Genomic DNA, 15080 nt, shown 5'->3' on the forward strand with positions numbered 1-15080 from the left:
ATACAGAGATACAGACACTGTTAATCACAGACACACACTGAACACAGAGATACAGACATTGTTAATCACAGACGCACACTGGAACACAGAGATACAGACACTGTTGATCACAGACACACACTGAACACAGAGATACAGACACTGTTAGTCACAGACACACACTGAACACAGAGATACAGACACTGTTAGTCACAGACACACACTGAACACAGAGATACAGACATTGTTAATCACAGACGCACACTGGAACACAGAGATACAGACACTGTTGATCACAGACACACACTGAACACAGAGATACAGACACTGTTAATCACAGACACACACTGAACACAGAGATAGAGACACCGTTAATCACAGACACACACTGAACACAGAGATACAGACACCGTTAATCACAGACACACACTGAACACAGAGATACAGACACTGTTAATCACAGACACACACTGAACACAGAGATACAGACACTGTTAATCACAGACACACACTGAACACAGAGATACAGACACTGTTAATCACAGACACACACTGAACACGGAGATACAGACACCGTTAATCACAGACACACACTGAACACAGAGATACAGACACCGTTAATCACAGACACACACTGAACACAGAGATACAGACACTGTTAATCACAGACACACACTGAACACAGAGATACAGACACTGTTAATCACAGACACACACTGAACACAGAGATACAGACGCCGTTAATCACAGACACACACTGAACACAGAGATACAGACACCGTTAATCACAGACACACACTGAACACAGAGATACAGACACTGTTAATCACAGACACACACTGAACACAGAGATACAGACACAGTTAGTCACAGACACACACTGGACACAGAGATACAGACACTGTTAATCACAGACACACACTGAACACGGAGATACAGACACTGTTGATCACAGACACACACTGAACACAGAGATACAGACACTGTTAATCACAGACACACACTGAACCCGGAGATACAGACACTGTTGATCACAGACACACTGAACACAGAGATACAGACACTGTTAGTCACAGACACACACTGAACACAGAGATACAGACACTGTTAGTCACAGACACACACTGAACACGGAGATACAGACACTGTTGATCACAGACACACACTGAGCACGGAGATACAGACACTAATAGTCACAGACACACACTGGACTCCACGCCGTATGACGTACGATGTCAGTACAGTCAGTGCTGACGGGTCTGGCGGTCAGTACTGTCTGTAGTAGATAGCCATTCAAAGACTAATTACACCAATCCGCTTATCTGTGCAGACTGTGAAAGCTCATGCCTGCAGTACAGAAATCTACCATCACCGTTCCAGCAGAATGAAAATCAGAGTCTAAATTGGCCAGTAAACCAGAAGAAGATTAGACAAGAGGGGAGAAGAGTCTCACAAGGCCTTCAGCTGCATGTGTAGATCTTGTGTCCAGTGAAATAGTCCTGAAACCCAGGACAGAGGGACAAGCTCAAGCAGCTGGAGACACGGATGGTCCGGAAGCTGGTGACAGGAGATGGGATATAGAAGAGTGTCAGGGATGGCGTCAGGAGCACCTGGTGGGACCCTATGCGGCACTGAGACTGTAGGTAGCTACTGATGGTCGTCCAAATCCCAAAGGCAAAAGGCAAACGTCGTAGTCGAGGGAGGAGAGCTAGGTCGGGTATCCCAAGAGTCAGGTCGAGAGCATCCGAATCCAAAACGAGAGACGATACGAAGGCGAAGCAGGAGGAAAACAAGGTTGGGGGGCCAGAAATCAAGTCGAGTGGAGCTTACACGCAGAAGAGAAAGCCAAGGGTTATTCTCAATAGTGAGCGGGGACTGAACAGAGTGAGAGGGTATAAATAGGGAAGAGTGTGAGAATGACAACTGATTCATTAGTGCGCGGGTGGTGGCGGCGAGGGGTGCTCGTAGGAATGCGGTTCACAACAGAGAGCTGGTGACTGGTGATACGATCGTCCCTGTCACCCGTCAGAAGTTGTGCTTCCCTGCACGGTGTACTTACGCAGTTCTGGAATGGGCCTCTCTTCATCTGTAAGGACGACAGGAGAGAGTCAGCACTGAGCCGTAGGACGCTAGTGGACACTGGACACTGACCAGCATAGGTAAGATATCGGCTCTGGCCAGCAGGTCATGCAATTGCGGACAGATGAGAAGGGCCACAGTATCTGTCCTGTATACATCACATTCCTGATACACGGTAAATAGCTACAGTACATTACTTTCAACGTGCTGCCATGCTACTTCCTTAAAAGTGTTCAAAGCACACTTGTGTCGGCAGTAAGACAGTGAATGAGTGAGCCTGATGAAGCGCGCTGTGAAGACGTTGTTTGTGGGGGCACAATCTGTGGAAAGACAACACTGATGTGCACACATTTGCACTGACACAGCACTGCACCCAAAGAAGACGCTTCCCAGTGGACGAAGGTGTCTCACCTCAGGGTCCGCTCCACACAGCGTTCACATAGCATTCTGGGTAATTTACCACTCACTACAGGGCCAATTTTCCCATTTACCTCCCAGCATGTGGACTGTGGGAGGAAACCAGAGCACGGGGACGAAACTCACATGAACAGGGGAGAGCATGCAAACTCCACACAGATGGTACCCTAGGAATTGAACCCAGGGTCCCAGCGCTGCGAGGCAGCAGTGATAACCACTGCCCCACCATGCCTCCCCTGTAGGATCTACTACACTCTATTTTTAAATGAATGTGATAAACATTTAAAACTTCTTCAGATGTGAGCAGATGCAGGCAGGACTGTCCATCCTGTATTTCAGTATTTCACACTTTCAAGGAGAAAACAGCCCAGCTTTATGACAATCCCTCCCTGGCCCTGACTGTTCTGCCCGGGAAACTGTTTATGAAACCAGGGAAATTATATGATCTCAAATAAAATGGGCTATTCACAACCCGAGAACTGACTGCAGTTGTTCATTCTGAGAACTTGCACTTCAAAGATTCTCCACATGACGCAGCTCTTATCTGGATCCCTCATACTAAGCCAACGGCCTCTGCAGCTCTCCCAGACCCAGGTGAGTCACTGCCCATGGACAGTCCTGCAGGGCTTTCCCACACAGGGAGATGGAGTGACATTCTCAAATAAATAAATAAACTCTATTTCAAAGAAAGGCATCTCAAAACACTAAACATTCTCACAATCTGTACAGGTGCTAACACATTATGAAACAACCATCAAAATAAAAGCTTTCTGAAAGAGGTGATTGTCCTTTTTCAACCAGTGCAAGTGGATGATGTGGCCAGATTTGCGCAACGAAAGAGTCCCTCCCAGCCAAACCACTGGCTCTTGTGATACCTAACGGATACCAGGATATCGCAAGTTTGGAATTTTATCTCACTTAGAAAATACAACAATTAAAGCCCTGACGTGTTAAAGAGCTGGGCAGAAACAGTTCACAGTAATCACATTCTTCTTCAGCCAATTCAGGGTTTGACTACGGGCTCGGCTGGAACAAAAACCAACAGGCGTGTGGGTCACCAGGACCAGGACTGGGAACAACTGGTTCAGATAGTACAGTGTATTCTGGGAGATGTAGTTTTAAGACAATGTTCACAGGGGGCAGCCCTTGTCTTCCCCTGACTGACACACTGTGGTGATGGGGTGAGCACCTCCCTGGGCCTGGGCCAGGAACACTGACACGACACCAGGAACAAGAGTCTTTGATGGCAGATCATTTACTGTGCCTTTATCTTCAGAAGGAGAAAGACCTACCTGCAGCACTGCACAGCCACTGCCACTCTGAAACACAGAGATACAGACACTGTTAATCACAGACACACACTGAACACAGAGATACACACACTGTTGGTCACAGACACACTAGAACACAGAGATACAGACCCACACTGGAACACAGAGATCCAGACACTGTTAATCACAGACACACACTGAACACAGAGATACAGACATTGTTAATCACAGACACACACTGAACACAGAGATACAGACACAGTTAGTTACAGACACACTAGAACACAGAGATCCAGACACTGTTAATCACAGACATGCACTGAACATAGAGATACAGACACTGTTAATCACAGACACACACTGGAACACAGAGATCCAGACACTGTTAATCACAGACACACACTGAACACAGAGATACAAACACCGTTAATCACAGACACACACTGAACACAGAGATACAGACACCGTTAATCACAGACACACACTGAACACAGAGATACAGACACAGTTAGTCACAGACACACACTGGAACAGAGATACAGACACTGTTAATCACAGACTGGAACACAGAGACATAGAGTCTGTTGACAGGATGCCAGCAGCATACGTACGGGATTTGGGGATTGGGGCACGCTTCACGGCATCTGTAAAGAGAAGAGTGGATCCTTGTTTAGGACATTCAAGAATGACTCTGTTTAGAGTTTTCACTAATCTGTATGGTGGGGCAGTGGTGAGCACTGCTGCTTCACATTGCTGGGGCTTTGGGCTCAGTTCTGGACCCGGGGTGCTGTCCATGTGGAGTTTGTATGTTACCCTTGTGTTCCTGTGGGCTCCCTCCTGGTGCTCCAGTTTCCTCCCAGAGTCCGGAGACATACTGGCAGGTTAATTGGCCAGTAGAGGATGCGGTTAGAGAAAGGGTGGCTGGGTAATGTAGAGGATAGAGGGCAGAACCACGGGTTGCTCTCTCCCTGGAGAGGACACCGACCCGGATCCCAGCTTCCTCAAGAGCCATCTGGAGAAGATGCTGGGATCCACGATCTACTAACTACCCAGCAGGCCAGGACAGCGACACATCTTCCTCCAGGAGGAGGGAGGACTTACCCAGTTCTCTCTGGATGACAGGAAGGCCTGCAAGAAAGGAGATGACCAATGACACTCAGGTTTCCTTACACACTGTACCTAACTGCCCAATACCAGCACAGAATTAATAACAAGATGGATGGATGTTGCCTGTTATGCCTTCCGGCATGTAGTTTATATTGTTTTTTTACAGGACAGGGGTGGTAGCCTTGTGCCCAACCTCCAACAAGGAGGACCTGGCACCTGACATGGGACACAAACCCACTACCTTGAGATTATGGGTCTCGTGCTCTACCAACAGAGCTAGTCTGGGGCCATAATTACAAGAGGTTACTTAGAAAATAGAGACCGCTGTATAACGACAGATAAATACTGCTTTAAATATGCACGGTGGCATATGTAACTGTGTTCAGAAGCGTTCTTCTTACTTTAAATACACTAAGAAGGTAAACAAAAATACCTCAGTGTGGTCTTTTTTTCCAGAAAAGAAGCTTCACTCACCCTCAAAAACACTTCAGGGACTCGTGCCTGAAATTCCAACAGACTGACAAAAAAACAACATTCCATATGTCTTTATTGAAATACTTACTTATCAGTTTCTCCTCCCCTGGTAAGAAAACATAGACACTAGAGTGAGTGGCACAGGATGAGGACCACAAGAGATAAAACATTTTAACCTTAAACAGCCCTAAAAATCTTCTTCTATACTTACACTTACACTTACACTCATCTTATATACCACACTTACCACAGGCCCCTGGGGAGACTGTGGCCCAGTGCGCAGGAACTACAGTGCTAGGCACTCACACTGTCTGTCTCTGGTATATTATTATTTTACCCCCAATCACTACACAGAGGCATTAGGACCCACACAGACCACAGGGTGAGCGCCCCCTACTGGTCCCACAGACCACAGTAGGAGTCATGCACAGGGATCAGCTCTACTGGAGATGAGCTCTGTTAGGGCTCCTGAGCACCCTTGTATGCGCCTCTTTCTAAACGAACCAGGGCACATAGATAGTCCTGCTAGAACCTTTTGAAAAAGAGGACATCTGGTCTATGAGAACGCATCTTCAGCATCATCATCTTGTGAAATTCTACAAAACGCTCCACGCGACGGATCAGATGTGCAATACAAAGGCGATCTTCTGTCTTTCTCTGTTATCCCTGGTAGAGATGAGCCTGGATTGAGCTCTTGACATGCAGCCATTAGACTTGACCCCTGTTCTATCAGTCTTCATACTGAAACCTTTTTCTTGGAGAACACCCGTCACCTTAAGTGAGAGCATTTTCAGCAGCAGGTCGAACTCTACAAATTGCCCAGCATGGCGGCTCATGAGCACTTAGCTCATTGACTGGCCTTTGGCAATGTTGAGACGTTAAGACTCTGTGGCAGTGTTTGTGGGGTGACATGAGCACACTGAGTAAGAGTTCTGCACACTGCTCTCCGGGGCTTTCGAAATACAAAGGAGCCCCTCTGCGTGGTCAAGAAGATGGGATGCTCAAAGATGCCCATTCATAGAGCAATTCCTTAGGGATATCAAGTGATATCACACACATCCATCGGACAAAAACTCGGAACTAGATGCATCTGAAGAGAGAGATGTGTTTTTAAGTGCAGGGGCTGATTCTGGAGGCAGTCTTGTGCACTGATCCTTACTCAGACTGAAATGAGTATTTAGCAGCACATAGCCCACCCTGCTTGGAGAAGATAAATCATTGGGTTGGCTACAGTTCTTTACGTGATATCTGTACAGAGCCATATGGAAACTCTTGTTCTCAAGAGCAGGGTGTCCTGTGCTGCTCGTGAACTGTCATGCAGTGGTGTTTAAACCCCTCCTCACACAGACAATCAGACACACATCTCTAATGAGCACATACTGTCCATTCTCCTCCACTGGATCACCAGAAGTGCTGACGCTGCTACAGTCACAGCTGCTGTTACACAGAGAGCCACCATCCATCCAGAGGGTTCAGGGAAAAAGTCTCCTGGAAAACAGCACAGGAATGTGATCCCACAGGAATGACAGACAAGCCATCGGCTAGTATCATGAATCCCACTGTAGAGCACTTTTCACCCCAAAGAGCATCAGATAAAGATGAGGACCATTTCATCCACCAGTGAAGCAAAGCTCCACCTTGTGGCCAATGTGCACAACAATATCCCCGATTCACGGCAGGATCATTTTGAAAAATGAAACATTTCGTGAACAGCTGGAATAAAAGGGAATATTAGGGAAAGTCAGAGTACAAGATCGGTTTTGGGTTTAGCTGGGAGGTCAGGATTGACACCTCCAGTCTTTCAATCTGTTGTCCTGGGAGCTGCATCTTTAATGACCAGGTAAGTCAGGACCAGCAGCAGAACATTCCCATCGGAAGAACAACACCTTCTCTTCAGCACTGTATCCCCTCTCACTATACTGCAGTGCTGATTTGGAAATTCCAGTGCAGATGGAAGAGAGCACCCCCTACTGGCCCACCAACGCCCATTGCAGCAAGGTTTTCTTTACAATTATGACATGCCAGGACTGCCCAGGCCCAGCCTTGCTCAGCTCCTGAGTTCCAGAGAGATCAAGCTCTGAAGATGTAAGGAATAACAGGAGGCAATTATGAACAGGACGGATGTGCAGTGGTTGATATGGCTGCCTTACACTGCCTGGGTCCTGGGATCAGTTCCTGGGGTGCTATCTGCGTGGAGTTTGTATGTTCCCCTTGTGTTTCCTCCCACAGTCTAAACACATGCTGGTAGATTATTGGACATCTAGGAAAACTGGCCCCGATGTGGGTGTGTCTGTGTCTGTCTGCCTTGGGATGGACTGGTGTGCTGTCCAGGGTGTATCCTGCCTTGTGCCCCTTGCTAGCTGGGATAGACTCCAGCTCCCCCCGCAACCCTGTATTAGATCACATTTTGAGAAAATGGATGGATGGGCTTATTTATGTATTATGGATGGTTGTGATACACTTGATGTGTTACAGGTGAGCTCCAATATTCATACTCAATACTTACTGGGAATGTGGAGCTGAGGTCCCCAGTCTGGCCCAGGTTGGGCACTTCTGACCAGACAGGAGAAGATGTTGGACTCCTGCTGGACTGGGATGTAGCTGCTGACACTGAGGAGCCCCTGACTGTCCTTCTCCACTGTGGTGCTGGACAGTGAGGTCACATCGTGTCCATCCCTGTCTGTCCAGATCACTGCAGGTGCAGGGAACCAGCCCTCTGACCTGCACAGCAGCTGGGTCTGACCTCCTCCAGGGGAGTGGAGAGACACTGAGGGCTGGGAGCCCAGGGCTGTGGGTGTGAGACATCAGATAGAGATACACTGAAATCAATTCCTGACCTGACCCATTGCTAACTTCTGACCGAGATGTGTCACAGCAAAAAAGAAAACCTAAAAACATATGCCTGTAACAGAAATATGATATATCTGAGTGTGCTTTTTCAGCTTTGGCCAGCAGTCAGGATACCCCTACTCTTACTGACGGTGTCCTGGGATCTGTACTGACCAGCAGTCAGGACACCCCTACTCTTACTGACAGTGTCCTGGGATCTGTACTGACCAGCAGTCAGGACACCCCTACTCTTACTGATGGTGTCCTGGGATCTGTACTGACCAGCAGTCAGGACACCCCTACTCTTACTGACGGTGTCCTGGGATCTGTACTGACCAGCAGTCAGGACACCCCTACTCTTACTGACGGTGTCCTGGGATCTGTACTGACCAGCAGTCAGGACACCCCTACTCTTACTGACAGTGTCCTGGGATCTGGACTGACCAGCAGTCAGGACACCCCTACTCTTACTGACAGTGTCCTGGGATCTGGACTGACCAGCAGTCAGGACACCCCTACTCTTACTGACAGTGTCCTGGGATCTGGACTGACCTGCGGTCAGGACACCTCTACTCTTACTGACAGTGTCCTGGGGTCTGGACTGACCAGTCAGGACACCCCTACTCTTACTGACAGTGTCCTGGGATCTGTACTGACCAGCAGTCAGGACACCCCTACTCTTACTGACAATGTCCTGGGATCTGGACTGACCTGCGGTCAAGGACTCACTTTCATTTGAAACCCAGCACCTTTTACAGCACAGTGTCCCTGTGGCATTGCTACACTGGGACACTGACTTGGAAATGTGCCACTAAGTGGTCTACCAACAACACTGGTCACATGAGCCATTCATTGCTCAAATTGTAACATATTTATTTTAATCGATTATGATATATCCCTTCAATCACTAAAACTGATTTAGAAAGGATCATCCAGAGGTTTCTTGAAAGAAAACAGGATATGAACTTCAACCACATAGCTGGGTGGCTTGTTCCACACTCCCACCACCCTTATTGTGAAGCATATGGTACCACAGCCCATATATTGGGATATGTACCTGAAGGTACACAGCTGTACGTATGAATCATCAGAGACATGCTGGACAATAGTGTGCTCAATCCCACACATCTCAAATGTTATTCTGTCATCAGGCAGGAAACCAAACTGTGAGTGAGTTGACACCCTTACCTCTCACACCCAGGTCAACCACAGCTTCTTTAAACTCTACCAAACACTTGTACTGTCCCCGGTCGGAGTGCCTCACATCTCTCAGGATTAAAGACACATTGCCCCTGGCAAGCTCAGCCGTGAAGAGTTCAGTCCTTCCCCAGTAGGGGGAGAGCGGGTCCTGCAGGATGTACTGCTGGTTTGCGTACAAGCAGATGGGAACGATGAGACCGACTCTCAACCACCTGACCACCTGGTCCAGGGCGCTGACGCTGGGTGAGAGGGAACAGGGCAGGACGACGTCTTCTCCGGGGGACACAACAACAGGAGCAGGGGGACCAAGAACCTGAAACGTCTCTGAAAGAGAAAGAGCACACAGACTGCATGAGACTCTTCTATGTAGAAAGCCCACTGAGACAAGCTTGCACTGGCATTATGGAACAAAACAGCGCATGCGTCAGCCAGGCACTGTTTTCTGTGTTTCTGCTTTATAGCTGTTCCTGCAGTGTTTAGGCAGCCCAAGTCAAACATCTGCCCTCTGATTCAACCTCGCACGTGACTGAGGAGGAGCGAAGATCGGTGACCTCTGACTTCTCCCTCTCCCCTGATCTTCCTCACACCGGCCGTCAGGGAACCCCTGGACTGTCTCCAGAAACTCCTGGTAATCTCTCTCCCAGGCCACTCCAATCAGCCCTTCCAGTCAGTCAGCAGTTGTCTAAGATAAATGCTCTGGCTTCATTTAGTGAGCAGTCTTTAGAGTTTGCATTAGGATTAAATGCTGTACTACGACACACGAGAACTATAGTTCGATGTACTGTTGTGCCACTCTAAACTGGTAGATCCCGATGCAGTATGATCTCTTGAAATGACGGGCTATCTTTGGACAGTGGGAAGAAGCTGGAGCACCTGGAGGAATCCCACGCAAACACAGGAAGAACATTCAAACAGATAGCACTCCACTCGTCTCCTCTCCTGTCTCTCCAGATCTCCGCCTGGCAACTCGGCCCACTCCCCACCCACTAGAGTCTGCTAGGCACCCACTAGGCATGCCGAAACTGAACCCGCTGGGACAGCAGACTCATCAGTACCAGATCCGGGGCCTCTCCGCAGACCTCACCCGGACACCATGAGCAACAGAGGGCTCTGTGGGGCAGGGACCATTAAACTGAAGAGATATTTGAATGGGAAAAGGAGTCTCTCCTTGCTGCACCTGATCCTGAGACACAGGTCTTGTGGAGAGAGTAGAATCGGAAAGAGGGATTCCAACTGATGTTTGAGGTGGAGCTCAGGTGGGACACCAGGGCAGACACCCCTACTATTAAGACCGACGATCAATGACCGCTAACAGTCAGGACCTCAATTTTAAGAGCCAGGGTCTTTAGTCACCAGCTCAAAGTGATGAATTGGGGTTTCTAGTGCAGAATCCATCCCTGGATTTTCTATGGATACATACTCTAGGGTCAAGACAGCCTCACTGCCTTTAACTTCGTTCTGGAGACGGGAGCTCAGAAGAATTGATATTGTCTCACAACGTCCCTCCTGACTGTACCTGTTTCTGAGACAGAAGTTCTGTGGAGAAGCGACAGAAGTGCAAGGAGCCACATCTTTGTCTCTGACGTCATGTCTGAAACAAAAAAGATATTCTGATTCATCAATTTGAAAAGCGACACATTTTGTTCAGTGGAATAGGCCCCAGCGGAGAAAACAGCTTTTTCACACACTGCTGTATCTGACTGATCTCACTGTCACTCCAGCACACAGCAGCTTCAGTCCTGACTGATCACACACACACTGTTGTATCTGACTGATCTCACTGTCCCTCCAGCACACAGCAGCTTCAGTCCTGACTGATCACTCACACACTGCTGTATCTGACTGATCTCACTGTCACTCCAGCACACAGCAGCTTCAGTCCTGACTGACTGATCACACACACACTGCTGTATCTGACTGATCTCACTGTCACTCCAGCACACAGCAGCTTCAGTCCTGACTGATCACTCACACACTGCTGTATCTGACTGATCTCACTGTCACTCCAGCACACAGCAGCTTCAGTCCTGACTGACTGATCACACACACACTGCTGTATCTGACTGACCTCACTGTCACTCCAGCACACAGCAGCTTCAGTCCTGACTGACTGATCACTCACACACTGCTGTATCTGACTGATCTCACTGTCACTCCAGCACACAGCAGCTTCAGTCCTGACTGACTGATCACTCACACACTGCTGTATCTGACTGATCTCACTGTCACTCCAGCACACAGCAGCTTCAGTCCTGACTGACTGATCACACACACACTGCTGTATCTGACTGACCTCACTGTCACTCCAGCACACAGCAGCTTCAGTCCTGACTGACTGATCACTCACACACTGCTGTATCTGACTGATCTCACTGTCCCTCCAGCACACAGCAGCTTCAGTCCTGACTGACTGATCACTCACACACTGCTGTATCTGACTGATCTCACTGTCTCTCCAGCACACAGCAGCTTCAGTCCTGACTGACTGATCACACACACACTGCTGTATCTGACTGACCTCACTGTCACTCCAGCACACAGCAGCTTCAGTCCTGACTGACTGATCACTCACACACTGCTGTATCTGACTGACCTCACTGTCACTCCAGCACACAGCAGCTTCAGTCCTGACTGATCACTCACACACTGCTGTATCTGACTGATCTCACTGTCCCTCCAGCACACAGCAGCTTCAGTCTTGTCCTCTGACCCCTCTTCAGCACTGACCTCACACAGTCCAGCTCCCGGATCAGTGTCTCTGCAATGTGGCTCTGTGGCAGCTGTAGAGAGATGGCTATGAATTGAAAGGTGAAGCCTCCTCTCCAGTATAATCCCCAGTACTGTGAGCGGTACCTGACTGTAGTGTTGACTAGTCCAGGTACACAATTCACTCCCTGCCCTCGCTGTAGCAGAGCAGACCTGTTTGGCCAGCTCAGCCCCGCCCAGCCTGCAGAGCCACATTCCCACACCCCTCCAGCTCACAGCCTGCCTGCAGTCAGAGACACGGCGGAGACAGCAGGCCGAGGACTCTGGGTATTCAAATCAGCCTGCACACGAAGCACAGATATGCCGAAGCTTATTAGAGGCAGGGAGAAAACATACATATTTATTTTGTGGAGTGTGAGGTTTTTCTTCTGTTAAAGCACGATACAACGTAGTGTGGGATGATGTTATTGCCTACATAATGCAAGGTATGAATATAGTAGGCAATATTGTTCCCAAATGAATTATCGTGCTTTAATGCAATGTTATCATGTTTAAACGAAAAGAGGTGTCTCATTTTACTATCTTGTTTAAAAAATATTTCTCCTCCCTGGCTCTAACAGGCTTCCGTGCAGATACACACGTCTCCCGGGACAAGCCGGAGCCAGGCCTGTTCAGCCCTGGGCGGGGGAGAGAGGGAGGCAGGAATTTGTGAAGCAGGGGAGCAACTAGGAAAGCAAGCAGCTGCTCGTTGAGAGCGGGGGCAAGGAGGGAACCTGGTTTAATTGTCAATGGGCTACCTGGTGTCGTCAAAGGAAGTGAAATCAATTATCTCACTGTCAATGTCCCCTCTAAGCTGCGCGCGTGTGCGTGCGCACACAGGTTACGAAATCAGCCGGCATAGGAAATTGAACTGCGCATAAAAAAAAATTAAATTCCCCCCAAAAACATGCCAATAATAAAATAAACACGGTCGTCAATTGAAAAATGCCCAATTGACCACAGGAGACAATTGAGGCCCAACTTGGCTGTGTGCATTATTATTGCTACTCGATCATCGATATCTCTGCTCTCGTAGTCTCGTACCTCACTGCTCATGCTCGCTCCACACTCTCTCTGTGACGTGGCTCATCGAATCGCTGTCCCGGTCTTTTGGATCTCCATGCTTCTATGAGAATGACTGTATTAAAAGAATTTCAGGTTAACAATTTAAAAAAAAGGTGAAAACATTTGCACAACCTGAAATTTTTGCGCACAGAGGCCATTAAAAATCAGAGGGAGCATCGCTCACTGTACCAGTTGATGAGCTGTTACGCAGTTCCCCATCTGATATCTTGCTTCCTCTGCACCCAGGGAGACCACCACCACTGTGGGAGTGTGGATATTTTTTCAGTAACTGGATCAGGCTGAAGAGGTGCCTCGCATGATGAATCGAACGAAACTGGGTGGATACGGATGATCTCCTGTAAAGTGCAGCAATAACTGATTTGATCCCTACGTGGAAGAGATAAGGCCGATCCGTGGAGTGCCGGGGATATTTTGCCGTCACAGGTGCAGTTTGCCCAGTCACGAAGCCAAGCAGTGAAGGCCTGCAGCTCTTTCAAAGTTGCCACTGGTCTCCTAGCGGCCTCTCTGATCAGACTCCTTCTGGCCTGGTCATCTGGTAGGGACTGACGGCCTGATCTAGACAGGGTCTGGGTGGTGCCAAACTCCTCTCACTTCTTAACGATGGTCACGACTGCGTTCCGACAGAGATGTACGGCCTCTGCAATCTTTTCAAATCCATCTCCTGCTCTGTGCCTTTCCACATTGTCCCAGGGGACATTGACCTTGTTGGCACAGTTGTGTCTTCACCTGGGGACACACTACCCAGCAGAGGAGAGCGACAGGAAGGGCTGCTTCTGTTCTGAAGTCATCAGAACCGCTCCAGTTGAACGGGGGGGTGGCTGATTGGCTTGTTGTGTCATGTGGGAGGTAATAGGTCACACCGGAGCTGATTTACCATTGCTCTTCCTGAGGGGTGTGAACACTTATCCAACCCATTTTTCCAGGTGTTCACCTGCTGAAATGACGTCGGAGGTTGTGCGTTACAAAGTGAAAACAAAGGTCAAATAAATTCTGATCTCATGGGAGTTGTGTTCCTTTGGAAAAAGAGTGTTTGAACTTTCCCCGGGGCGCTGTGCAGTGTCAGAAACACACTGCTTCCTTCTCCCCCTGCCACGCAGTCCTCAGTATACTCAGTACACACAAACCTCTGTACACTGCTGCCAAGCTCAAACACTGAGCTATCCCACCCCCGGAGGTCACATTCCTTTTGTGGCGGGAGGGGTTTTGCTGAACATCGGGACTTCCCTCCCAGCCTGATTTAAGCACTCAGTTCATTCTGGTTGTTATTATTTACTATGTTTGAAATGTAACGTCTACATTGTGTGGGGTACTCTGCTGTTCTATGTGTACGTCTCTGAGAGAAAAGTGTGAATCAGGGAGCCAGTGTACATGAGCACAGAGCTATAAACTAATGTACTACTCTACCGCTCTACAGTTTTCAGGTCCCTCTGCTGCCTCGGGCAGGTTTCCTGCGACTCACTGGTTCACTTTCACTTCCCCCACATTTACAACAACAGTCATTTAGTTACGCTTTAGCATGAGTCGCTGTACAGGAGCTGCTCAGTCCACGAGTTCGTGAAGCACCGCTCCTGCTGGAGAAGCGACCGCAGCCGAACAACAGCAGGTCGCTCCGAGTGTCTTTGTGTCTGAAGGACTAAAACTCCTCCCCTCCTTCCTCAGGGCCGGGCCTGAATCCTGCAGAGAGGAAGTCCCGCCTTCTCCACGGGCTCCCTTGCCATTGGACGATCGTGGTTCAGTCTTTCTGCTGCACAGACATCTCCCAGAGTTCTCTGCTGCCTCCGTGAAAAAAAAGTTTTTAAAAGGGTATTTTCTCTCAATTCAGAACATCTCTTAATTGTGATGTGCTGAAGAAAGACTTGTTAAAACATAGTACTGATCATATATGTTAATGTG

At 48.6% G+C, this 15080-nt stretch overlaps 2 protein-coding genes across 3 annotated transcripts in view; both read right to left on the reverse strand.

Annotated features, from left to right (window-relative positions):
- LOC102689789 (butyrophilin subfamily 1 member A1-like) overlaps positions 1–15080 on the reverse strand; it is a 402034-nt gene that overhangs the window by 3149 nt on the left and 383805 nt on the right. Inside the window, exons 4-9 of the mRNA XM_069188105.1 lie at positions 6708–6815; positions 5416–5433; positions 4848–4874; positions 4358–4390; positions 3768–3794; positions 2039–2065 (exon numbers count right to left, since the gene is read on the reverse strand). Of these exons, the coding sequence (XP_069044206.1) occupies positions 2039–2065; positions 3768–3794; positions 4358–4390; positions 4848–4874; positions 5416–5433; positions 6708–6815 (240 nt within the window). The remainder of the gene's footprint in view (positions 1–2038; positions 2066–3767; positions 3795–4357; positions 4391–4847; positions 4875–5415; positions 5434–6707; positions 6816–15080) is intronic.
- Positions 6836–14813, reverse strand: LOC107076443 (butyrophilin subfamily 1 member A1-like). 2 transcript variants are annotated; one of them, XM_069188162.1, is made up of 6 exons: positions 13356–14812; positions 13146–13239; positions 12084–12403; positions 10873–10947; positions 9345–9680; positions 6836–8115 (listed from the first exon to the last, which is right to left on the reverse strand). In XM_069188162.1, exons 4-6 carry the CDS (start codon positions 10943–10945, stop codon positions 7823–7825), a joined length of 702 nt encoding a protein of 233 aa, XP_069044263.1. In that variant the 5' UTR covers positions 10946–10947; positions 12084–12403; positions 13146–13239; positions 13356–14812; the 3' UTR covers positions 6836–7822. The 2 variants fall into 2 exon arrangements, with proteins under 2 accessions (XP_069044263.1, XP_069044265.1); XM_069188164.1 differs by lacking the exon at positions 12084–12403 and having other exon boundaries at positions 13356–14813.

The sequence above is a fragment of the Lepisosteus oculatus genome, chromosome 4 (genome assembly GCF_040954835.1).
Source record: "Lepisosteus oculatus isolate fLepOcu1 chromosome 4, fLepOcu1.hap2, whole genome shotgun sequence".
NCBI classification, from domain to species: Eukaryota; Metazoa; Chordata; class Actinopteri; order Semionotiformes; family Lepisosteidae; genus Lepisosteus; species Lepisosteus oculatus.

Excerpts from the sequence above, each read along its gene's own strand:
- LOC107076443 (XM_069188164.1), bottom strand. The coding sequence starts at position 10,945 with ATGACGTCAGAGACAAAGATGTGGCTCCTTGCACTTCTGTCGCTTCTC. Across the intron at positions 9,681-10,872 it reads AACTTCTGTCTCAGAAACAG|AGACGTTTCAGGTTCTTGGT; the intron begins GTACAGTCAGGA and ends TTTCTCTTTCAG. Across the intron at positions 8,116-9,344 it reads GGTTGACCTGGGTGTGAGAG|CCCTGGGCTCCCAGCCCTCA; the intron begins GTAAGGGTGTCA and ends TCACACCCACAG.